Source organism: Orycteropus afer, unplaced genomic scaffold (assembly GCF_000298275.1).
Source record: "Orycteropus afer afer isolate SDZICR_OR568_19922 unplaced genomic scaffold, OryAfe1.0 scaffold00180, whole genome shotgun sequence".
Taxonomy (NCBI): Eukaryota; Metazoa; Chordata; class Mammalia; order Tubulidentata; family Orycteropodidae; genus Orycteropus; species Orycteropus afer.
Window position 1 is genome coordinate 3,912,581 of NW_006921767.1, and position 24,599 is coordinate 3,937,179.

The 24,599-nt window shown below is 40.0% G+C and overlaps 1 protein-coding gene across 1 annotated transcript in view; it reads left to right on the forward strand.

Moving 5' to 3' along the window:
- PDZRN3 (PDZ domain containing ring finger 3) overlaps positions 1-24,599 on the forward strand; it is a 333,824-nt gene that overhangs the window by 28,069 nt on the left and 281,156 nt on the right. The window contains exons 2-3 of the mRNA XM_007947322.2: positions 9,905-9,991; positions 17,268-17,375. Of these exons, the coding sequence (XP_007945513.1) occupies positions 9,905-9,991; positions 17,268-17,375 (195 nt within the window). The remainder of the gene's footprint in view (positions 1-9,904; positions 9,992-17,267; positions 17,376-24,599) is intronic.

Below are 24,599 nucleotides of genomic sequence, written 5' to 3' on the forward strand. Positions count from 1 at the left end.
TCAGGTATTTGTCTTCCATGTCATTAATTCTGTCTTCCCATCACATCAATTATTCTCCTTTGCCCTTTCAATGTGTTATCTATTTCTGACAATTTAGTATTAATCTTCTGGATTTCCATCTGCAGATTTAGAATAATTTCTAATTTTTCATTTATTTTGTCATTTTGTTCTTGTATTTTCTTCCAAAATTCTTGTAAGGTTTTTTCTGTATTTTCTTTGGTCTCTCTCTCAATCCTTTGAAGATACCTAAAGATAATTCTTTTGAATTGTAACCATTATTTTCATAGTCAAAAAAGCATTGCCTAAAACAGATTTAAGAACTAATTCTAATTGTGCATGATATTTTAATGGGAGAGTTTAGTTTTTTTTCAGGCAGAGAGTTGTGTGAAAACAGGATGTGTGTGAACCTGAGTTCTAATCCTAACCCTCCCACTTCACACTTGATCTTAAGCAAGTGTATAAATGTCTCTGTGCCTCCATTTATATTTATATAAAGCGTGCTTTAAAGGTTAATTTGTGCCGTTTAATTGAGGTGTTTATGTGAAGTGCTGGACACACGGAGTGTTTCAAGTGTGAAGGTAGAATCCTTCCTCTTCTGTTTTTCTATGTCAAACCATTTCAAACTGTGGTTACAGTAAACTACATAACCAGACCAATATTGGCTATTTTATTTTTTCAGTTCAAAGATACCACATAGTGTCTGCAATGAATTTGGAAGGCAGCACTGATGAAAGCTTTTGTTATGTCATTTATCCATCTGTTCAGTTGGTGTAAGGAGCCATGGTGATATAGTGGTTAAAATATTCAGCTCCTAGCCATTAGGTTGGCAGTTCAAACCCACCAGCTGCTCCCTAGGAAAAAAGCAAGGTAGTCATCTTCTGTAAAGATTCATAGCCTTGGAAACCCTCTGGAGCAGGTTTTCTCTGTCCAGTGGGGTCTCTCTGACTCTGAATTGACTCTATGGCAGCGGGTAAGTTTTCAGTTGGTGTGATATGATTTAGTGGGAGTAGTTTTACATGCCCTCTCTGCTGAACCACTTTGAGTCCAGGAACATGTTAAATGGTGCAGCAGAGGTTAATGTTAATAAGTTAAACTTGTATAAAATTTGGTGTTTAAATTCTCTATTAATATTTCTTCTGAAAAATTTAGAAATTAACCTGGTTAAGGTTTGGGGGAAGGGGAGATGGCAAAGAAAAGGAAAAACCCACACAGAGTGGAAGGTGTCAGAAGAAAACGACCTTTGGTAATACGGTGACAAACTGAAAGGAATTCAGTGCAGACAGAGCTTTTTTTTTTCCCCCACAATTGCGATTTGGGTGTAAGTTTACAAAGCAAATTCACTTTCCATACAGCAGTTCACACACACGTTGTCCCATGACATTGACTACAATTTACCCCATTGTAACAGCTCCCCTCCCACTTCCTCCCAATATTTACCTCTTCCCTGTGTCCATCCCTCCATGCATTTCTGCTCCCTGAGCTGTCTCCCTGTGCATAAACAGCCCTTGTTTCTCCCATGATAATTCTCTCCAAGGAGTGTATCTGCCTCAGGTACATGTTCAACTCATGTCCATCTTTTGCTTGGCTGGAAGCCATAGGTGTGGGTTCAGTTCCAGACCTGAAGGGCAGGTAGGGCCCATAATCTCATTGGTTCCACTAGGCTCTATCAGATCAACAAACCTGGTCCCCCCCTTTTTTTTTTCCCCACATGATTGTGAATTTTGTTCCATATTGTTCTCCCTCTCTGTCCAGGATCTCCTACTTAGATCTCCCTCTGAGTGGTTGACAGTGGTAGTTGGGCACCATCTAGTATCTAGTTCTTCTGGTCTTACAGTCATATAGGCTGTGGATTGTATAGTCTACCAGTCTCTAGGACTAATTGTTTCCATGCATCTTTGGTTTTCTTCATTCTTCTTTGCTCTTGATGAGGAGAGACCCATCGTTGCATCTAGATGGCTGCAGAGCTGTTCTCTTATCTTCTTTTATCCCACCTCCCATCCCAGCATCCTGTGTTGATTTTTTGAGAAGCTGATTTACTATTGTAGTCAATCCTAGAATAGTCACTGCCATCTGAAGCCATCAATGCCCACCTCTCTTGGACAACTAACTGACTAGATCAAGATGCTTATACAAACTGAGAACATCCCATCTTCATTCCCAGTGGTTGGATCTGACAGGGAAGCATACAAGCTCAACTTCATTGTTCTAAAACTTGCTTTGCAAACTGCTGTTAAGCTGAGGAATGTTGTAGTTCAGTCATTGTCCCACTTGTTCCTCAAGAGAGATCTCTGAGACCAGGGCTGCACTTAAAAGTTCCTTGAGCATCTCAGTTTGGGTCTCTTTGAAATAAATGGTAAACTGTTTGGGATTTTGTTCTGGCTCTGGTTTTCTGGGTCAGACCTCCTTCAAATGAATTTTTTTGGAATTGGAACATTTGAACCATTTTGGATGCAGTCTAAGATGTTGCAAACCTACATGGAATTATTTTCTACATTCCACCCTGAAAATGGTTTGTTGTTGTTGTTGTTATGTGCCGTCGAGCCGGACCCAACTCATAGTGACCCCTCTTTGGATTTCCGAGGCCGTATCACTATGAAAGTAGGTTGGCAAACCTTCCTTCCGAGGAGTGGCTGGTGGGTTTGAACCGGCAGCCTTCTGGTTAGCAGTCAAGTGCCTTAGCCACTGTGCTACCAGAGCTCGTCTGAAAATGGTAGTGTCGAAGAATAATTACGATCTAAATTAGAGAGCATAGTTTCCCAAATCCATCTTCTACTAATTCTTTGAATTCAGAGAAGTTTCTTAATTACAGTCTGTGAGTCTTGCCACTTTCATCATGAGAAGAGTCAGTAAGGCCAATTTATAAGATTTGTTGGATGATTAAATAAAATAAAGCATTTAAATGCTCAGTATAATTTCTGGCACATAGTGATCAACACACATGAGCAGTTATTGTTAATACAATATGATACATTGTAATGTAATATCTTTCTTCCCCTTTCATTTTTTTTGTTTAGAGTGTTTATCACACAGTAGATTTGAAACTAGTCTTTTTAATCATTTGATTGTGCATTCTTCTCTGTGCATCATTTGAGATTTGTCAAACTAAAGCCAGCTGCCTTGGATTAGTGTATAACTCTTAGTTTCCATCATTGATTAGTTATGAAAACCAGACATGTAAGATAACACACTCAAATTTTCATATACTTCTAACATTTAAACAACAACAAGAACAGTAAAGAAGAGCCCTAGTGGTACAGTGGTTAAAGCACCCAGCTGCTAATTAAAAGGTATTGCGGTTTGAACCCAGTGGCTGCTTTGTGGGAGAAATATGGAGGCATCTGCTTCCATAAAGATTATAGTGTTGGAAACGGTATGGAGTAGTTCTGCTCTGTCCCATAGGGTGACTAAAAAAAAAAACAAAAAAACAAAAAACCACTGCCATCAAGTTGATTCCAACTCAGAGCAACCCCCACTGGGTTTTCAAACCTGTAAAACTTTATGGAAGTAGATTGCTTCATCCTCCTCCAGCAGAGCAGCTGGTGGCTTTGAACCACCAGCCTCTGGTTAGCCTCCAAATACCTTACCAATTACACCACCAGAGCTCCTTCTGTAGGGTCACTGGAAGTTGGAATTGATTCAGCAGCAGTGGGTTCTTGGGTTTTTTTAAGAAGGCAAAGCAAGAAATGGACTTACTGAGATTTTCAGTTTCCAAGACTGGGAGGTACATACTGTTTCAGTTTCAGAATCATCATGTTTCCATCTCAAAAGTCATAGGTTGATTCTGAATTTTCATTCTGTTGCAACAATGAAAGTTACTGCCTGTTAACTTGTTTCAGCCCAATTGTTTGGTTATAAAGATTGATAGCATGGATAGATGCCTTTTATGATAGTGCTGTTTACTGGCAAACAAGAAATACCAATAAAATGAATAATCATTAAAGAGCTTCTGCTGCTTTTTGTTTACTACCATAGGCTTGATTAAAAAAAAAAAAAAGTCCCAAAGTCACTGCTGCCGAGGCGTTTCCAACTCCTCGTTCCTTCCTTGGGTTTCCAAGGCAGTATCTCTACAAAAGTAGATTGCACAGTCTTCCTTCCAAGGAGTGGCTGGTGGGTTTGAGCCACCAGCCTTCTGGTTAATAGTCAGATGTCATAGGCACTATGCCACCAGAGCTCCCATAGCTTGATGGTTGGTTGGTATGTGCCATTGAGTCGAACTCGACTCATAGCGACCCCTCCTTGGGTGTCCAAGGCAGTATCACTGCCGAAGTAAATTGCCCCATCTTCCTTCCGAGGAGTGGCTGGTGGGTTTGAATTGCCAGCCTTCTGGTTAGCAGTCAGGTGCCTTAGGCACTATGCTACTAGAGCTCCCCCATAGCTTGATAGAGAGGTAAATGTTTCTTTTTCATGTTAAAATACTCTTAAGGAATGGACATTTGTTGTGTTATTGCTGTAGGATAACCAGTTCTTTCTTCAGAAATTGAATGTCTTATTATATTGTTGGAAGCCATGATGGTGTGGTGCCTAAGGCATTTGATTGCTAACCAGAAGGCTGGCAGTTTAAACTCACCAGCCACTCCTCGGAAGGAAGATTGGTCAATCTACTATCTGTAGTGATACTGCCTCAGAAACCCAAGGGAGGGGTCGCTTTGAGTCGGTTCCAACTCCATAGCAGCGAGTTTGATTTTGGTTTTATTCTATTGTTAGTTTTGTTTTTACAGAATTTTAGTGATTTACAGTTAAGTTACCTGATTTTTTTTTAAAAAAACATTTTGTTGTGGTTTGGGTGAAAGTTTACAGAGCAGATTAGTTTTTCATTCAACAGTTTATACATATTTTGTTTTATGACGTTGTTTGCAGTTCCTACAATGGAATAGCACTCTTCCTGCTTCCTCCCCGGCTTCCCTGTTTCCATTTATCCTTCTTAGCTTTGTTTCTGGGCAAATACTGCCCTTTTGGTCTCATATAGTTGATTGTTCTGAGGAGTACATTCTTCCCTACTATTATTATTGATCTTATAGTCCCATGTTTTGTTTGGCTGAAGGTTGATCCTCGGAAGTGGGTTCAGGTCTGGACGAGAAAGATATTTAAGGGCCATAGTCTCAGGGGTTCCACCAGTCTCTCTCAGATTTTGAATTTTGTTATTTTTTCTTTTTTTCCCTTTCTCCCATTCTGTCTAGGACCTTGTTTGGATTCCACTCAGTAGATAGTGGTAGCCAGGCACCAGCTAGTTCTTCTGGTCTCAGGGTAGTGAAGGCTGTGTTTCGTGTGGTCCATTCATCCTTTGGGCTACTTGCTACCTTGAGTCTTTGACTTGCTTCACTCTTCTTTGCTTCTGAGAAGGAGAGACCAGTAGTTGCATCTTACATGGCTACTCACAAGCCTTTAAGAACCCTTAACTGAAATTCTAGAAAATGTTCTGAAGTCTGCTGTAAACTAAACCTGTGAAAGAGCTATGGATACTAAGAGCTTTACTCCTGGAGGTAATTCGGTTCAGTGAAGCCCATTAGCCTTTAGTTTTTAAATTTATTTTATTGTAAGTTATTGGTCTGCTCTTCTTTTCTCGTCTTTTCAGTGATCTCTTGCTTTCTTCATGGATAATGTTCTTGATATCCTCCCACAGTTCTTCTGGTTTTTGGTCATTGGTGTTCAATGTGTCAAATCTATTCTTTAGATGATCTCTAAATTCAGGAGGGATATATTCAAGATCATATTTTGGCTCTCGTGGACTTATTTTAATTGTCTTCAACTTCAAGTTGACCTTGTATATGAGCAGTTGGTCTGTTCCACAATCGGCTCCTAGCCTGGTTTTGGCTAAAGGTACTGAGCTTTTCCACCGCCTCTTGCCACAGATGTAGTCAATCTGATTCCTGTGTGTGCCATCTGCTGAAGTCCACGTGTAGAGCCTCCATTTGTGTTGTTGAAAAAAGGTGTTTGCAATGAACAAGTCATTGGTCTTGCAGAATTCTACCATGCGAGTTCCAGCATTATTTCTGTCACCAAGGCCAAATTTCCCAACTACTGGTGATTCTTCTTTGTTTCCAACTTTTGCATTCTAGTCACCAATGATAATTAACACATCCTGATTGCATGTTCAGTCAATTTCAGACTGCAGAAGTTGATAAAAATCTTCAATTTCCTCATCTTTGGCTTTGGTGGTTGGTGCATAAATTTGAATAATAGTCGTATTAATGGGTCTTCCTTGTAGGCTTATGGATATTATCCTATCACTGATAGCATTGTACCTCAGGACAGATCTTGAAAGGTCCTTTGTGATGATGAATGCCACGCCATTCCTCTTCAAACTGTCATTCCCGTCATAGTAGATCATATGGTTGTCTGATTCACAATGGCCAAAACCAGTCCATTTCAGCTCACTAATGCCAAGGATATCAATCTTTATTGTTCCATTTCAATTTTTACAACTTTCAATTTTCCTAGATTCATACTTTGTACATTCCATGTTCCGATGATTAATGGATGTCTGCAGCTGTTTCTCCTCAATTTGAGTGGTGCCACATCAGCAAATGGAGGTCTCGAAAGCTTTACCTTATCCATAGGAGTAAGGCTGGGTTTACTCAGATGATGCAGCTCTTTCCCAGTCCTATTTTGAGAGCCTTCTCACCTAACCAGACTATTCATAAAGTTGCGCAGTAATGTATCAAACAGTGTTCCTTTGCTATTCATAAGGTTTTCCCTGGCCAATTCTTTGAGAAGTGGATGGCCTCTTCCTTCTTCCTAGTCTGTCTCAGTCTGTAAGCTGGGCTGATACCTGTGCACCATGTGCATCCTGCTGGATGCACATGGCTCAGCCTCAAAACGCACATCAACACGTCACCACAGTAGGACAAACTGACAGACAAGTTTGTCTCCCTGTTGGAAATCTCTCCTACCCTGTTGGAAACCTCTCCTCTGTCCGGGTGCACCCGAAATGCTCTTTGGAAGCGAGAATGGCCAGACTTCGTCTCCCCTATTTTGGTCATGTTGTCCGAAGGGACCATTCCTTGGAGAATGATGTCATGCTTGGTAGGGTGGAGGGCTGACGAAAGAGGGGGAGGCCTTCAACGAGATAGATTGACACAGTGGCTGAGGTGATGGGCTCAAGTATAGCAGGGATCATGGAGCTGAAGCGGGATCGGGCAGTGTTTCGTTCTGCTGTGCATGGGGTCGCTATGAGTCGGAAACGACTCGACGGCACTTAACAACAACAACAACATGTGTGTATATGTATGTGTATATATATTTATGTGTGTATATGTGTGTGTATATATGTGTGTGTATATATATGTATGTATATATGTGTGTGTGTATGTAAAAAACACAAAATTTCCCATTTTAACCATTTTTTACATGTACAATTCAGTACTCTTTCCCACTTTTCCTCACCCCAGTCACTGGTTACCACTAATAAACTCTTGTCCTTTACATTTGCCTTTTCTAGACATTGCCTATAAGTGGAATCCTAAAATATCTGTCCTTTTATGTCAGCCATATTTCACTTAGCATAATGTTCTCAAGTTGCAGCACTGTTAAAGCATGTTTCAGAACTTCATTTCTCTTTGTGGCTGAATAATACTCTGTTGTATGAATTTACCGCATATGCTTATCTATTTAACTGTTGTGGACATGTGGGTCGTTACTACCTTTTGGCTATCATGAAGAATGTTGTAATAAGCATTATTACACAAATATCTGAGCCTCTGTTTTCAAGTCTTTTAGGTATACATCTAGGAGTGGAATTGCAAGGTCAAAGGAGACTTGGTGGCCTAATGGTTAAGCACTGATAGGGTGGCAATTTGAACCCTCCTAGTGGCTGTGTAGCTCTGGTGGCATAGTGGATAAGGTATTTGGCTGCCAACCAGAAGGTCAGCAGTTCGAACCCACCAGCCACTCTGCGGAAGGAAGATGGGACAGTTTACTTCTGTAAAGATTTACAGATTTGGAAACCAGTAGAGGTTGCTGTGAGTTGGAATCGACTCAGTGTCTGTGAGTTTAGTTTGGTTTTTGGATTGGCTCTGCTAGAGAAAGAACTGGTGATCAGTTTCCGTAAGGATTATAGCCAAGAAAAGTCTATGGGGTAGTTCTCCTCTATCACATGGGATCCCTGTGAGTCAGACTCAACTTGAAGGCGCCCAGTAAAAACAACATGGTAATTCTATGTTTAATTGTGAGAGGAATTGCCAAACTGTTTTCCACAGTGCAACACCATTTTAAATTACCGCTAGCAATGGGGAAGATTCCAATCTCTTTTTTGTCAGCACTTACTATTTTCCATTTTCCCCCTGGTAATAGCCATGCTGGTGGATGTGAAGTTCTTTCTCATTGTGGTTTTGATTTGCATTTCCCTAGTGACTAATGATGTTGAGGATCTTTTCATATGCTTGTTGCTCCTTTATGTGTTGTCTTTGAAGGAATGCCTAGTCTAATCCTTTGGCCATCTTTTAATCAGATTTTCTTCCTTTTTTGTTCTTGAATAGTTCATCTTTAATTTACTGGGTGGGGGGGGGGGCGGTAAGGGAAGGCTTTGTTGGGCACAGTTTGGGCCAAATATGAAACCAGTGGTTTGACAAGTACCAAAGTCTAAAAAGCCAAACTCAGCTGCCATTAAGTTGATTCTACTCATAGCAACCCCCATAGGGTTTCCAAGACTGTAAATCTTTAAGGAAGCAGCTTGCCTCATCTTTCTTCTGCGGAGTGGTTGGTGGGTTTGAACCACCAACCTTTCGGTTAGCAGCCAAATGCCTTAAACACTATCCCACCAGAGCAATAAATAAAGTAGTGCTCAGAAAAATCACTAGACATCGGAAACATTGGTTTTCCTTGCCAATATGGACATATCAGAGATAGTTGCATTTATGCCATTCAGATGGTGTAATTCAATTTTTCCAGAAAAAGTAGAACACAAAAATTTTATCAGTGAGCAGTAGATGAAAATAAAATCTTTTGTCATGAGCTGCCATTTTGCATGATTTTTAAAAATACTATGCTTATGTTTATGCAGAAAATGTGAGCAAAGGAAATGGAAGTTTATGGCCAGTACGTTTGAAGTATAAGTGGAAACCTTTCAAAAGTATCAGAATTTAATGTTTATGTCAAAGAATATTTAGCCATTTACACGTAAGGTTAAGTCTATTTTTATTTGGCTGTCTGTTACTTGAGCTGGTCCTTTGAGGTGCCCTGGCATCTCCATCTCTTCTGCCTGTCAAGTGTTGCATCTGTGTGACCTGCCTGGGTGACTTTTACTTGTTTGATTTAAGGAGGTTAACATGTACCAACCTTAAACAGAGCATCTTCTGTTCATCAGCTCTGCATCTCATATGAACTGGACAGAAATTACTTTGTGAAAGTGCCTCCTCCTCCTTTTCAGTAGTTTCTGTCCCCCCTCCCCACCATGTTTGTGTCTGACTTTGCCAGCACCACTCTCCCCACAAGTCCCCTAAACACAGATGACCATTGATGAGCCTTGCATGCACTCACACATCCGCGAGGACTGCTCTTTGAACCTTTCGTGACAAGATGTGAGTGCTGCTGTTGAGAATGGTTACGAAACAAACAGAAAGTAGCCGTCTAGACAGTCAGCACATGATGGCCACTCTAAAGAAAGCTGCATTTGCAGACCAAGGAGTCATTGATAAGAAATGTCCATCAGGCATGTCTGGACATTTTCACACGTTTTTATGCGGTCATTCTAGGGTTAGGTGGTACCTAGAAATGTTTGTTACCTCTTAAACACAGAACAGAGTTTCAGCTTGGGCTCTAAGAAAGGTCCCTTTAGATACACTTTCCAAGAGACATAGGGATTCTTAACGATCAGCTCAGTAGCTTGAGTTCACTTAGATGGAGAGAAAATTTTCATCACCTTTTTGATGTTTGTAAGTGAAATTTTGAACTTATTTGTTCCTTGCAGGGTGAAGAAACCAAAAGTCTGACTCTTGTCTTGCATCGAGACTCTGGCTCCCTAGGATTCAATATTATTGGTGGTCGGCCCTGTGTGGTATGTTAATTGATAATTTTTATTTCCCCCCTTTTCTTGGTGTAGCAGACAGAGGAGGTTTGGAGGGTGAAAGGTAGAAAACTTTGCTCACTTCATTCTCTTCTCTGGAATTAGAGATTTCATTGTTTATCTAACATCCTGACACTTGGGAGTTTTTATTTAATTGTCTTTTAAAGTAGCATAGTCCTAGTAATGCAACAGTTAATCCAAACTGTTTATATTTTAGAATGTTGTGCAGCACATTGGCTGAGTAAAGTTGTGTGTGATGTGTACACTCAGAACTGAGTAACCAGCCACCTTTCTAAGGTGGGCTTAACTGTGGTGACCAGACTAGAAGTCTGGTCATTTAAGTTGTGTCCTGTCAACTCTTCATTTGTCAGGGGCAGCTTCCCTACTTTGTGGATTATTGTATCCCTTTACTCTTTCCTCCCCCTGCAGCTCTTTGGCCACCCCATTCATCATTAGCACCTCCTCCACAAAGAAGAGGCCAAATGCAAATTTGTCAATTAAACCATTAGGAAAATGTTTGCAGAAAGGGCTCTGGGGAGGCAGCAAAAGATGGTACCAGAATCAACCCTTTCAGAAGGGATTGTCTGAATATATGTCATCTCTTGCTCTTTTCGGGAGCTCTGGTAGCATAGTGCCTAAGGCACTTGACTGCTAACCAGAAGGCTGGCAGTTCAAAACCCACCAGCCACTCCTCAGAAGAAAGCTTGGGCAGTCTACTTCCTTAGTGATACTGCCTCAGAAACCCAAGGAGGGGTCGCTATGAGTTGGGTCCGACTCGACAGTACAGAACAACAACAACAACAACTTGCTCTTTTGCTGATCATTTCCTAGTTTATTAACTTCAAAGGAAAATAGTCAAGGGAAAGAGAAAGAAAGTCCAATTCATTAATTCAACACATAGGTATTATTGATCATCTACTGTTTAATAGGGGCTGGGAGATACAGTGGAGGCCAGGAAGACGGGTTAGCTGTGATCATTCATTTTGCGTCCTGGTCGTAACATCAGTCCAGAAACAAGTAAATACAATCCTTACACATTGGGAAAAGTTCAAAGAAGGAAAGAAAGGGGAGGATGACATCTGTTAGATTCTAAGGAATGAGGAACATCAGTAGCTGGAATGTTGGGAACAGGAAGAGGGGCTCTTGTACTGCATTCTAGAAGGTGAGAAGATGCAGCCTTCCAGCTGTATTTGCTCTACCCTCATGGAGCTCACAGTCTAAACTGGGAGAGTGATGACTTAGAAGATGGCACTGTGGTTATTTGTAGTCTTTGATATATACTGCCTGGGTCAAGCTAAAGATGTCTTGGCCAGCTAACCCTGGGGAAGGAGGAATCCTGGAGAAATACCACTGATACAGAGTTCTGAAGGATAATTGTTATGTCAGCAAACACACACACATATACACACATAAACCTCTGAAAGGTAGAACTCAAACTGCCTTGTTTTTCCAGATCTTTCTGTTTTTCGCCTTTGACAAGGTACAGTCTTACCACTCTTCCATTGCTCTGTATTACTGGAAAATATTTGAGTTTTCCTTTTCTGACAGGTTTCCACCTTACACAGGTTCTGGCTTTCACAGGCTTTACTGTGTATATATTTAACTGAACACTCCTCACTGTTTACAAAAAAAAATTAAGCCCATTTGATTATATATAAAAATATAGTACTGAACTAATACACTTATGTGCCTTATAAAAGTTGCATACAACATTTTAAGTGATGAGACTTAAGTAGGACTCTAAGTAGAATTTCTAATACTTTGTTTCATTATTCTAATGAATTGTACTATACAGCACCGTTTGAAGTCCACTGAGCTCGAAGAAAGTAGAAGGGCTGAGGTAGCTCATGCAAGGTCTTAGAGCAGGAACAGAGCAGGGATTGGGGCAACTGCAAATAGTAAAGTGTGGCTAGAGTTTAGGGGTGGGCAGGAAAGTGGTCAGAAAAATGTTTGGAGAAGAAACGGGCTCAATCCTGAAAGGTCTAATATGTTCTGCTATTTGGGATTTGACTTCTTGAAGCCAGTTGGTGATCATAGTAGGCTTTGATCAAAGGAGTTCCTCATGGAGGAAAATTAAGATTAAAATCCATTTGCTTTTGACTGCAGTCATGGTTGCAAAAAAAAAAAAAAAAAGTTAAAAAATGTTTTAGTGATAAATGATGCTTAGAGGTTAAGATAAGGAGCTCTGGTGGCATAGTGGATATGGCATTTGGCTACTAACCAGAAGGTTAGCATTTCAAACCCACCAGCAACTCCATGGAAGGAACATGGGGCAATCTACTTCTGTAAAGATTTACAGCCTCAGAAACCCAGTGGCCCTCACTATGAGTCAAAATTGACTCTCTGGCAGTGCGTTTGTTTTTTGAGTTTGAGAGGTTAAGGTAATGAACTAATACAGTATCTTTTTCTAAAACACATATGTGAAAAAAAGAATTTAAACAATGAGATGAAAATTTGACTATGAACACAGGGCCCTGTCAAGGAGAGCTGTGGGCAGAGATTGTAGCCATTTTGCTGAACACCAGCAACTCATTTACACAGTACTGTTCCTCTCACTGCCTCTGTGAATTCCCAGGAGACTGTAGGATCATGTGAGCTCAGTAGGTATACACACATAAATGTGTGTATGTCCATCTATATAAAACCAAACCCCACTGCCATCGAATCGATTCTGACTCATAGCAGTCCTATGAGACAGAGTAGGACTGTCCCATAGGGTTCCAAGGCTATAATAATTATTTATAATAATTACAGAAGTAGACCACTTCATCCATCCATCCATCCATCTATCCACACACACACACATATATATATACACATACACACTGTTATACATGCACATATATACATATACAAACATATATACACACATATACGTATATGTGTGTATGTATATATGAGTGTGTGACTGTATATATGTGTTACTATGTGTGTATATATGTGTATGTTTGCATGTATATATATATGTGTAGGTGTGTGTATATGTGTATGTAATTGTGTGTGCATATATGTATACGTATGGCATACTGCCTAAGGCATTTGACTGCTAACCATAAGGCTGGTGGTTCAAGCCCACCAGCTACTCCTCGGAAGGAAGATTCAGCAATCTACTTCTATAGTGATACTGCCTCGGAAACCCAAGTAGGGGTCACTATGAGTTAGATCTGACTTTACAGCAGTGAGTTTGGTTTTATATATATGTATGTATATGTTTGTCTATGTGTTTCTATATATACACACATTTTTTTTTCCTCTTGATTTTTTTTTTTTTTCTTTTTGTTTTGGTGGAAATACACTAAGATGTTGTTATTTTTTTATTCCTACTTTTGACCATTTGACTAAGATCTTGGTTTGATTAGTGTAAGAGTCAGCCTTCTCCAGCTCTGGGAGGGGCTGAGGGAACAAACAGGTTTGGAGCATTTAAGTAATTGACCAGGCTTACTGGGGACTTGCACCTCTGCTCTCTGATTTTTTGTTGAGAACGTGTTTTGCCATTTAGCACAGATAATGGAGAGTTGGATGCACTTGGCTTACCTTCATAACTACTTTCTTCTCTCCTCACCCACTGTTCAGTTGTAAGAACCAACTCTGATAAACTGAGATTCACTTGACCATTAGATCTTTTAGATCTTTAGATCTTTTAGAGTCTTCTGCATCCAAAAGAGCCCAAACCATGAGAACCAGTATATTCTTTGCATCAGGTCTGACCACACTGAAGCATCTTTAGGAAGAGAGCCCGACGTCTGGAAAATACTTCAAGTGGAGAGGTATGTCTGTGGCTTAATGATTATTGGGAGATCGGGTATGTGTAACCCAGTAACACGGGTCAAGATAGTACTTGGTTTCTATATGTCACCAGGGATGAAATGACACTCCTAGTCTCACTGGAATACAGGTTTACTCTCTGCTTATCAAGGAGCAAGTTTTAGGTTATTTTCTTTTTTCCTTTAAAAAGGTGATTTAAGTACAAACCAGACAGAATTTTGTAGCTTTGGTAAATGTTTCCGTTTGTGTGATCTTTTTGTAAGAACTATATGCATGTAGTTGTTGTTGTTGTTATGTGCCATCGAGTCGGCCCCGACTCATAGCGACCCCTCCTTGGGTTTCCGAGGCAATATCACTACGGAAGTAGGATTGCCCAACCTTCCTTCTGAGGAGTTCTTGGTGGGTTTGAACCGCCAGCCTTCTGGTTAGGAAGATCTAATTCTATCATATGCATGTGGTGTTTTGTTTTGTTTACTGTTGTTGTCAAACTTGCCTTGATTAGAAGAAATAACATAATGATACCTAAATGTGTTTTGCATTGTTGCCTGTGAAGTCTGGGAGGTCATGGAGAATATACTAAAAAGCCAAGATGAGCAGCATTGTGCCCACATTGTTAGTTATGGGAAGTTGAATGCAATACAAATGGTGTGTATGTTTCTCAAATAATTCTTGGTTGGGTTATGAAATATCCCAGCCAGGAAGCAGTGACATAAAGCTTTTTATGGCATGATGCTGTATATAATGCTCTTAGCAAAATCGTATCATTCATTCATTAGTTCTCATATCCCTATGAAACAGCAGCCAGTCTAGTGTATCAAACCTGTCACCTAAGCCCTCGGCAAGGGTGCTTCATTGTCAGGTACTCCTGAGATGCAAACTACCCCTTTCATTTTTTTTTTTTTTAACACAGTCAGCAAAATAGAATAAATCCCAAGTCATGTAAGTTCACCTTGACAAATAGCTCTAACTTAAAATGTCTTAGGAGAGGAGCCAGACATACTGAGGATACGGAGATGTCTTTTAAGAGAAAAATGTACCTATCGAGAATGGACTTGATACAGTTTTCTTTTGATTCTTGCTTTCTGTATTTTTCTTCTTTTTTTTTGCATCCTGCCCTGCTTCCTCAACTCTGTCTTAACGTAACCTAAATTTTTGTATTTAGTCTTGCCTGTTTCTCTCTAGTTTTTGCTGGAACTTTCTGATGCTGCTTAAGAAAATTACTTCGAATCAGTGTAGTCTACAAAACAAACTAAAGCCAAAATCCCATCCCTATCTCTCTCTCCCTTTCCAGGAGAAAAAACAAAACAAAACAAAAGCAGTTGTTAAACTAGAGTCAATGCAGATCTGTTTTCATTTTGATATATTGACATCATCTCTTAAGGAAAAGAGGCTTGTTCATACATCTTTTGTGGTTCATTGAGACTTTTTATGTTCTTCTGGAATATTCCATGGCCTGGAATGTTGGACTTCTGAATTCATGTATTTTTGTGAGGGTTTTTTCAGTGGGAGACAGTATTGCACACAGGGCATTAGAGATTAAACCTTTCCTGAATTTGAAACCCAGCTGTGCCACTTGTTGTGTGACCTTGGGTAAGTGATTTAACCTCTCTCAACCTCAGGCTTTTTCATCTATGAAGTAGATGCAATAATACTTAATGCTTGGAGATATTGTGAGGATTAAAGCATAGAGGGCTTGCTGCATACCTAGTATGTACTAAGTAATTAGAAGGTATCGTATAGCTTTGTGCTTACATGCAAGGTATGCATGTGGGAGCTACATAGATGTGTTCAGACTAGTGCATTAGTGAGGCTGTGTGAGAGAGGAAGCGGAGAGCACAGATACTCAGACTGCAAAGTGTTATTGTGCAGTAGGTCTGGCAGAGCACTGTGATACTAGGCAGGGATGCCTTTTGAGGATAGCTGATCTAACACAGCACCCACAGCCGGCTGACCCCTTCTCTTGGAAGTTTGTTGATGGAATCCAGATGGTAGTTAGAGATATATCTGTGTCACATGGGGGTAAATGCTGGGAAAAACACTTAATGCTTATTTTAGGTTGGGATTTTGACTCCTTTTGATGAATCTTTATTGTGTGTGTGTGTGTGTGTGTGTGTGTGTGTGTGTGTGTGAGAGAGAGAGAGAGAGAGGTGTATTTTCTCATCCTCAGTTACTGCTGTTGCATTTAAAGGGGAAGAAAGAACCATATTCAAAATCATACCTGTTTCTCTTTACAGTGTAAGGTTATGGCTGTTTGTGTTGTATTTTCATAATTATCTTTGGCAAGTAGAATTTTTATATATTTACATGTGGCATAATTATTGGAATAGATAAGCTTATAGCATTGTGGCAAGGAGTTTACTGTGGTGATAGATTTTTTTAATTTTTTCTGGAACACCCTGAACTTATTTTTCAAATGATTTTGTTTGGAAACAACTTATGCTTGAGCCATTTAATTTATAAATCTGTTAATCATAAGAAATGTAACCCACAAACTTGGAGAGAATTCATCACAGTACTGTTTGGAAAGAAGTTCATGAACAAACTGTGAGGATTTTTTTATGAGCTTGTTGGAAACTTGATTTTCAGAAAAGGAAATAGTTTTAGCAGTGAGCTGTCGTCTTTCCCAGAAAGCTTCAGTCCTTATAATTCAGAGGTCTAGTGGGATTAGAGGGGCTCTGGTGGCGTAGTGCTTAAGGCATTTGCTGCTAACCAGAAGGCTGGTGGTTCAAACCCACCAGCCACTCCACAGAAGGAAGACTGGGCAGTCTTTGTTCATAGAGATAGCCCCTCGGAAGCCCAAGGGGAGGGGTCACTGTGAGTTGGAACTGACTTGACGGCAGTGAGTTTGAGAGGAATTACAGGAGATTGGAAATCAAAAGCTATTAGAAAGGATGATGGGGCTTTTTGATGCAAATCAGGACAAAAATAAAATATTTATGTTGATTATCATATTAGTAGATATTTAAAAGCTTGATGGGAGCTCTGGTAGTACCTAAGGTATTTGATTGCTAACCAGAAGGCTGGCAGCTCAAACCCACCAGCCACTCCTTGGAAGGAAGGTTGGGCAATCTACTTCTGTAGTGATACTGCCTCAGAAACCCAAGGAGGGGTCGCTATGAGTCGGATCTGACTCGACACATAACAGCAGCAACAACATACATAGTCATGGACACATTCCCCTCTGCATGTTGTTGTTGTTGTTGTTATATGCCGTTGAGTCGGCCCCGACTCATAGTGACCCCTCCTTGGGTTTCCGAGGCGGTATCACTACGGAAGTAGGATTGCCCAACCTTCCTTCTGAGGAGTGGCATACCTAATCATTCCACTTGTAAAATAGATTAGTGTTATTTGGAAACAGAATTAGGGGAAACCGCTTTTATCTCATTTTCACTTTGGACACCAGCAAGAGTCAATTAGTAAGAGATTAATAAGCTGTATTTTCATAACCAACCTAATGCCTAGCATTCATGAGTGTTTTTTTTTTTTTTTTTTTAAACCAAAGGACAACCAAGATGGATCATCCAGTGAAGGAATCTTTGTATCCAAAATAGTTGACAGCGGGCCCGCGGCCAAAGAAGGAGGCCTGCAAATTCATGACAGGATTATTGAGGTATGTGAACGCTGGCCAGTGTCTTTTAATAGTGTGAATGCCATTCCACCTTTGTCTGGGTTGAAGCAAAATGTTTGGAGGGGAAAGGCAACCCCAACTAGTAGATGGTTTGGCAGGAGGCAGACTTTTCTGATTGTGTGGGACCAGATTGACTATTGATGGCCTTGGTTTTAAGTTTTTGTTAAATACAATTTGCCTCTTTCACACGGACATGCATCTGTTCTGTGCCCTTGTTATAGCTTTGTGTTTAGATCATTGGAGAGTTGTAAGTTAGAACAGATGAGCAGTCCTTGTTGTACAAATTATGACTCTATTCAGATTGGTTACCATGGTACCAGTAATTCTACTTTGGAGCTCATGGCAACCCTATTCACTTACACCATCACCAACGTCTTTGTTTTCAGTTCTCCATTCATCATTGCACACTTTTGTATAGCAATTTCATAGATTTGCATTGAGGAAAGTGAGTATCTCAGCCCTACTGTACAGCACCTTGAAATTGCATTGTGTGATGTTGTAGAGTTGCTCTGAGTTGCTGAAAGTTAAAGAATTATCCATTGCCACCTTGAACAGACTCTTGTCCAAAAGTTTGATACAAAGTACTAGTTTTTTGCTGGTATTCTTTTGACCACTTTGATTACTTTTGATGAGCAAATCCAGGTGCTAAGTTTTATTGGATCTTCTAGTGGGCAAAACTTAAATGTGAGAATCAAGATGATATGCCAGTTCCCAAAATGAACTCACCCACAGGCTGTAGCCGTGATACAGCGCATTAAATAGTAAACCAGAAAAACAGCACTGATGGGTGTTTGTTGTTCTAAACACATTTGCATAGCGTCTGTATGTCCTGAGAAGTTTTCATGGCCTGTTTCAAAATCTCAAGTAGAGTGGGAGCTGGATCATGAGTTAAGCCTTGAGTGAAGTTCGTGTAACCAACTGGAATGTGGCCTCATGCTTCTCCTGGGAAGGAAGCGCTAGGAAGACAGAGAACAAACAAAGTCTTTTCCAGGCTCATCTGGATGAGTTCTCCCAAGTGCAAAGCAATACATTTCAGAATAATTTATATCCTCAGGAATATGTACAGTTAAGTTTCACAGGGGAAACAAATGAGTTAGGGCTTAGGATCACATTTTTGGTGGATGCAGTGCAGTGTGGTAACTCACATATTAGAAGGATGCTTGGTTTTTTAAAGCATTATTAATATTGTTATGTAGGCTTTGACTTTGTGAAATATTCTTAAACATGGAATTCTTTTTGCCACGTGTTTTAGGGTCCACCTTTGTACTGGGGAGAATGGCTGGGGAGAATGGATTTTTCCCTACCAGGAATTTGCTTGGGCAAGGAGGCTTTCTTGAGAGCTTAAATGTGTAGTTAATGTGTTTTTTGCAAGTGAATACATTTTCTGAGGCTATTGTTCAAAAAGATAAGTACAGCTTCCGTTGCCAAGGCTTTGGTGAACAGCCAGTTTCTCTAAGTAATGGAATTTCGTTGCTCTTAAGTTTTGCAAATAAGAAATCTACAGCTGGGCAGGATTTTCTCTTGGCTAAGGGTGATCTGTATTTGAAATGTTTAGTACGGTTTCTGGTAAGTCACATTCCCCTTTTGGACAGTATGTAAAATACTAATCATGTCCCAGTGTTGAGATGGAAAGAAGGATGATCACAGTGGAGAAATGATATATGTGTAATTGCAGCTGACACACCATGTACTTCTAAGTCCAGTTCTAATGTCTTTTGACACAGTGATTCCCATGACTTAAAAATGTGTTCTCTGGTTCACCTCCTCTGTGTCTGAGTGTATTACTAGGCATGAATTTTATTATTTTAAGTATGCCTTTTTTTATCACTGAGAAAGTCGGAGGCTTTCTAGTGTTTCACCAAATTTTTCCCTTTTTTATTTGGAAGGGGGTAGGCAAACTACTACCAGACTTTCTGCATAAGAACTTTAATGTTTGCAAATGGGTGCTTAAATTAAATCCAGACAGACTAATTGAGTCTTGTCTTTACTGCAGAGTCTTCAGTGGTTACTCTTTTTCTACTAACATCTATTCCCTGAGCTCAATTCCAAATCATATCAGACCAGTCTCACCTCTGTTCATTTTTTTAATACCAAATACGCCTCCCATACTACCACCAGCCACTCCTCAGAAGGAAGATGGGGCAATTTACTTCCGTAGAGATAATGCCTGGGAAACCCAAGGAGGGATCGCTATGAGTTTAATAGACTTGATGGAAGTGAGTTTGGTATTTTTGATTTTTCCCATACTATCCTGAAATTCATTTATTTTATGTGTGTATGTGTGTGTGTGTTCGCTCATCATTGCACACTTTTGTATAGCAGTTTTGTAGATTTGTGTTGAGGAAAGTGGGTATCTCAGCCCTACCGTACAGCACACATGCTCCGGCTCTGGAGCCCACATGTCCAGACTCTCCACTGGAGACTGACTGTCTGATCTGTCCTAGCCAAGATGGACAGATTGTCATGCCATTCCTACCTCACATCAGTGCTGAGATACAGAAAATTCTGAGCCAAGCAAAGTCCTAATGCCTCAGTGTGTGTTTCTGCATTTTTTTTTTTTTTCCTTTTATTTATCTCTTACAAACCCACCAGCCACTCCTTGGAAGGAAGGTTGGGCAATCTACTTCCATAGTGATGTAGCCTCAGAAACCCAAGGAGGGGTTGGTGTGAATTGAGTCCTAGTCAACGGCAGTGAAGTTTTTTTTTTTTTTTGGTACCTCTGAGCTATGGAGTCCTTGGGTGGCCCAAATGATTAAGGACTCAGCTAGTAACTGAAAAGTTGGCAGTTTGAGTCTACCTAGAGGTGCCTTAGAACATAGGCCTGGCAGTGTGCTTCCAAAAGATCACAGCCATTGACAACTGTATGGAGCACAATTGTATTCTGACAAGACATAGAGTTGCCATGAGTCACAATTGCCTTGATGGCAATGTTACCCTCAAAACTCCTGAAGAGGGGTGTCATGTGGGGAACATATTGTGTCTCAGTCAGTCTAACCAGCTGGTTTTTCCCAGCATTGAGTCGTTTCATTTTTTCCTCATTTGAGTTCCATGTGAAGTGCTTTGCTTGCTGTGTGAATATGCCATTTGGCAAAATGTTAATGCTGAGAAAAGTTCAGGGAAACCAAGATTTATGAAGGAATCTGCATATTCATTCTGAGGTGTGTGCTGTTCAATATATTACTTTCCTCTTGATCCACCTTTTTTTCTTTTGACATGGCTTACGTGTAGATTAAATATTCATTGATGCAACTCCACTGGTCTTATCTCCCAAAGATCGGTAAAGGCCATCCTCATGTACATGTTTTGACAGTCTTCAAGCTTCTTGGGCTGAACTGAGTTCACGTTTGTGTTACAGTAGTCACTCACATGGTGGTAAGTAAACCTCTGACAACTGTGTAGGTTAAATACAGTGTTCTGTTCTGCTTTGAGAGAGCCAGTTTGGTTCTCTGGGTGTAGTGAAAGTAGAAGACTTGAGCTTTCTGTTGCTAATAACCATTGTTTTATACAATCTTCTATAAATATGCATTCAACTCATAAGTATTATGATTTGAAGACTTAAGGGCATGGTCACAGAAGTTGTGTAACCGCAGAGGCTATTGTGTAAACAATTTGTTCTCTGTTTTGTTTAACCTAGGTTTAGTTGATCTGCCCTTGTTAATAAGACTGGGTTACAGTATAGACTAGAAAGGATTAGCAATGCCTTTCCTCCCAGGGCCAGGCAACTGGTAATGCAAACTGCTATTTCTCTACTTGTTATTGTTACAAAAGAAGATAATGGTGTGAGGACAACTAAAATTGTGGAATGGCATGTAAACTTAGGGCCCTGGTGGCATAGGTAAGTGCTCGGCTGCTAATTGAAAGGCCGATAGTTTGAATTACCAGCTGCTCCATGGAAGAAAGGTGTGAGAGTCTGCCTCCATAAAGATTGATAGCCTTGGAAGCCCTATGGGGCAGTTCTACTCTATCGTGCAGGGTCACTGTGGATCAGAATGAACTTGATGACAATGAGTTTTATTGCACTTAAAGAGATGAATTCTTGTATACTCTTTATTCCCATTTCCCAACTATTAGCATCTTACTCTATTTACTTTTCTCTCTTTACTCTTTATCCCTGAATACCTCTGTGTGCATTTCTTGAGAATACAGGCATCTTCCTACATAACTATAGTTATGGTTAGGTGCCGTTGAGCAGGGACTGACTCATAGCCACCTTATGTACAACAGAATGAAACACTGCCCACGGTCCTGCACGATCCTCACAAATGTTACCATGTTTTGAGCCCATTATTGTATCACTGTATCAGTCAGTCTCATTGATTGTCCTCCTCTTTTTCATTGACCTTTTACTTTACCAAGCTTGATACCCTTCTGCAGGATCTGGTCCTTTCTGATAACATGTCCAAAGTACATGAGACAGATTCTCACCAGTCTTGTTTCTAAGGAGCATTCTGGTTGTACTTCTTCCAAGACAGATTTATTCATTCTTCTGGCAGTCCATGGTATTCTTCGCTAACACAATCATTGAAATAAATCAATTCTTTTTTGGCCGTTTTTGTCTTGTTTTCCAGCTTTCACATGCACAGGAGGTGATTGAAAATGCCATGGCTTGGGTCAGACACACCTTAATTCTTCCAGTGAAATCTTTGCTTTTTAACACTTTAAGGGGTCTTTTGCAGCACATTTCCCCAATGTAATATGTTGTTTGATCTCCTGAGTTTTACTTCCATGGGCATTGATTATGGATCCAAGTAAAATGGAATCCTAGACAACTCTGACATTTTCTCTGTGTACCACGATGATATATATTAGTCCATTTTTGTTTTCTTTATGTTGAGCTTTAATTCATATTGAAGACTGTGTAGACTTTGATATTCATCAGTAAGTTCTTCAAGTCCTCTTTCAGCAACCAAGGATACAGCAATCCTGTTTAATTGTCATAGTAGACCATATGATAATCCAATTCACAATGGCCAATACTCATCCATTTCAGCTCACTCATGCCTAAGATATCAATCTTTATTAATTCCATTCCATTTTTGACAACTTCCAGTGCTTTGTAAATTCTCCATTCTGATTATTAATGGATGTTTGCTGCTCTTTCTTCTCACTTTGAGATGTGCCACATCAGCAAATGAAGGTCCCGAAAGCTCTACTCCTTCCATGTCATTAAGGTTGCCTCTACTTTGAGGTGACAGCTCTTCCGCAGTCATGTTTTGAGTGCCTTCCAACCTGAGGGGCTCATATTCTGGCATGTTCCACTGCTATTCAAAAGTTTTCACTGGCCAGTATTTTTTAAAAATAGATCACCAGGACCTTCATAGTAGGTCTTACTCTGGAAGTTCTACTGAAACCTCTCCACCATGGGTGACCCTGCTGGCATTTGAAACACCAGTGGTATCATTGCCAGCATTACAGCAACACACAGGCTACCATAGAACAAACTGACAGATGGGGGGTGAAGAGAATTATAGTTACCCAAATCAGGAAATTAACATTATGTATATCACTATTATCTAGTCAGTGTAATTTATTCAGATTTTGCTCACAAATCCCCATGATAACATTTTTCACAAATGAAAATCCCAGATCATTTTTTTCATATTTCTTTAGTCTCTTTTACTTTAGAATAGATCCTCAGTGTTTATTTTTCTTGCTACTGATTTTTTGAACAGTATAAAGCAGATATTTTGTAAAATATCCCTCAGTTTGGGTTTGTCTGATGTTTTTTTATGAGTGGATTCAGTTCATACATTTTTGTCTGGGATACCACAGAAGTGATAGTGCATTTTCAGGACATCATGTCATAAGTCATATAATGTTAACATGTCCCATTATGGGGAGATTCACCTGAACCGCTTGGATAAAGTTCTGTCTGCCGGGTTCCTCCATAATGAAGTTACTATTTTCTGCTTTATAATTGATAAGTATCTTGTTGGGGACATACTTTGAAGCTATGCAGATACCCTGTTCCTCCTCAAACTTTCTTATGTTGCTTTTGGCATCAATCGATGGTTCTTACTTAAATCAGTTATGGTTATGATAGACAAATGGTGACTTTCTCACTCCATTTTTCCTTCTACATTGGCTTTCCACTTTGAAAAGGAATGTTTCTATCCTGTTTTATCAATCAACCTGTCTCCTACCTATGTCAATTTAACTCACTGCTATTGAGTCAGTTCTGACTCATAGCGGCCCCCATTGGGTTTCAAAGGTTGTAAATCTCTACGGAAGTAGACTGCATAATCTTTCTTCCATTCTTTCTGCTGGTGAGTTTGAACCATCAGCCTTTTGGTTGGCAGCCAAATGCCTTAACCACTATACTACCAGATCTCCTTATGTCATTATGTTGTTATTGTTGTTATGTGCCGTTGAGTCGGACCCGACTCATAGCCACCCCTCCTTGGGTTTCCAAGGCAGTATCACTATAGATTCTTGCAATTTGGTGGTCACATTGGCCCAGTTTTGCCTAGCAGGAACTCTGTCAAGCTGATACCTGAGTACTTTCTATGGAAGCTCCCCCCCACCCAGCATTTTCTTATATAATGATGCAAGAAGATATTCGAGGTTTGGCTCTGTACTTTTCTTGCCCTGGCCCTGACATTAGCCATTACTCCAAGTTGGTGTGGCTCCTTTTAGTGAAAAATGGTGTTGAGAAATCAAAATCTGGTTGCTGGGGTACTCATAGTGATTGGGGTTTCATTGTCTCTAGGGTATCTTGGTAGAATGAGCTACAGAATGGAAAGAACATCAACACATATCTGTTTCTACATCCATTCATCTGTATATTTTGAAAACTATCTACATCAATACCTCCAATTCCAATCTAAGTCAGCCTACTTGATCTTATCCTTCCTCCTTACATATTTGTAACTGCAAGAAGAATCCCTTTTGAAATAGTGATCAGTATGCTGTTTTCCTTTGAATCAAATTTTTAACCTTTGCTTAGATGTTAGCAGTAAAGTAAAAATTGTTGATGAAAATTGTTTAAAATTTTTTCCATATTTTTTAGATTGGCTTTGGAGGAAACAAAATTATGCTGTAATCCAGATGATTTTGTAATGGTATTTTGCTTTTCATTATAGGGTTAAGAACTTTGCTATTTTGATATCTCTGGTCTGTCTATGTATAGGAACTTTATTATTGCTCAGCAGACACAGACATGCACAGTGCCATTTTTGGGTAATGTTTGTAGTTAAACAGAAGAGG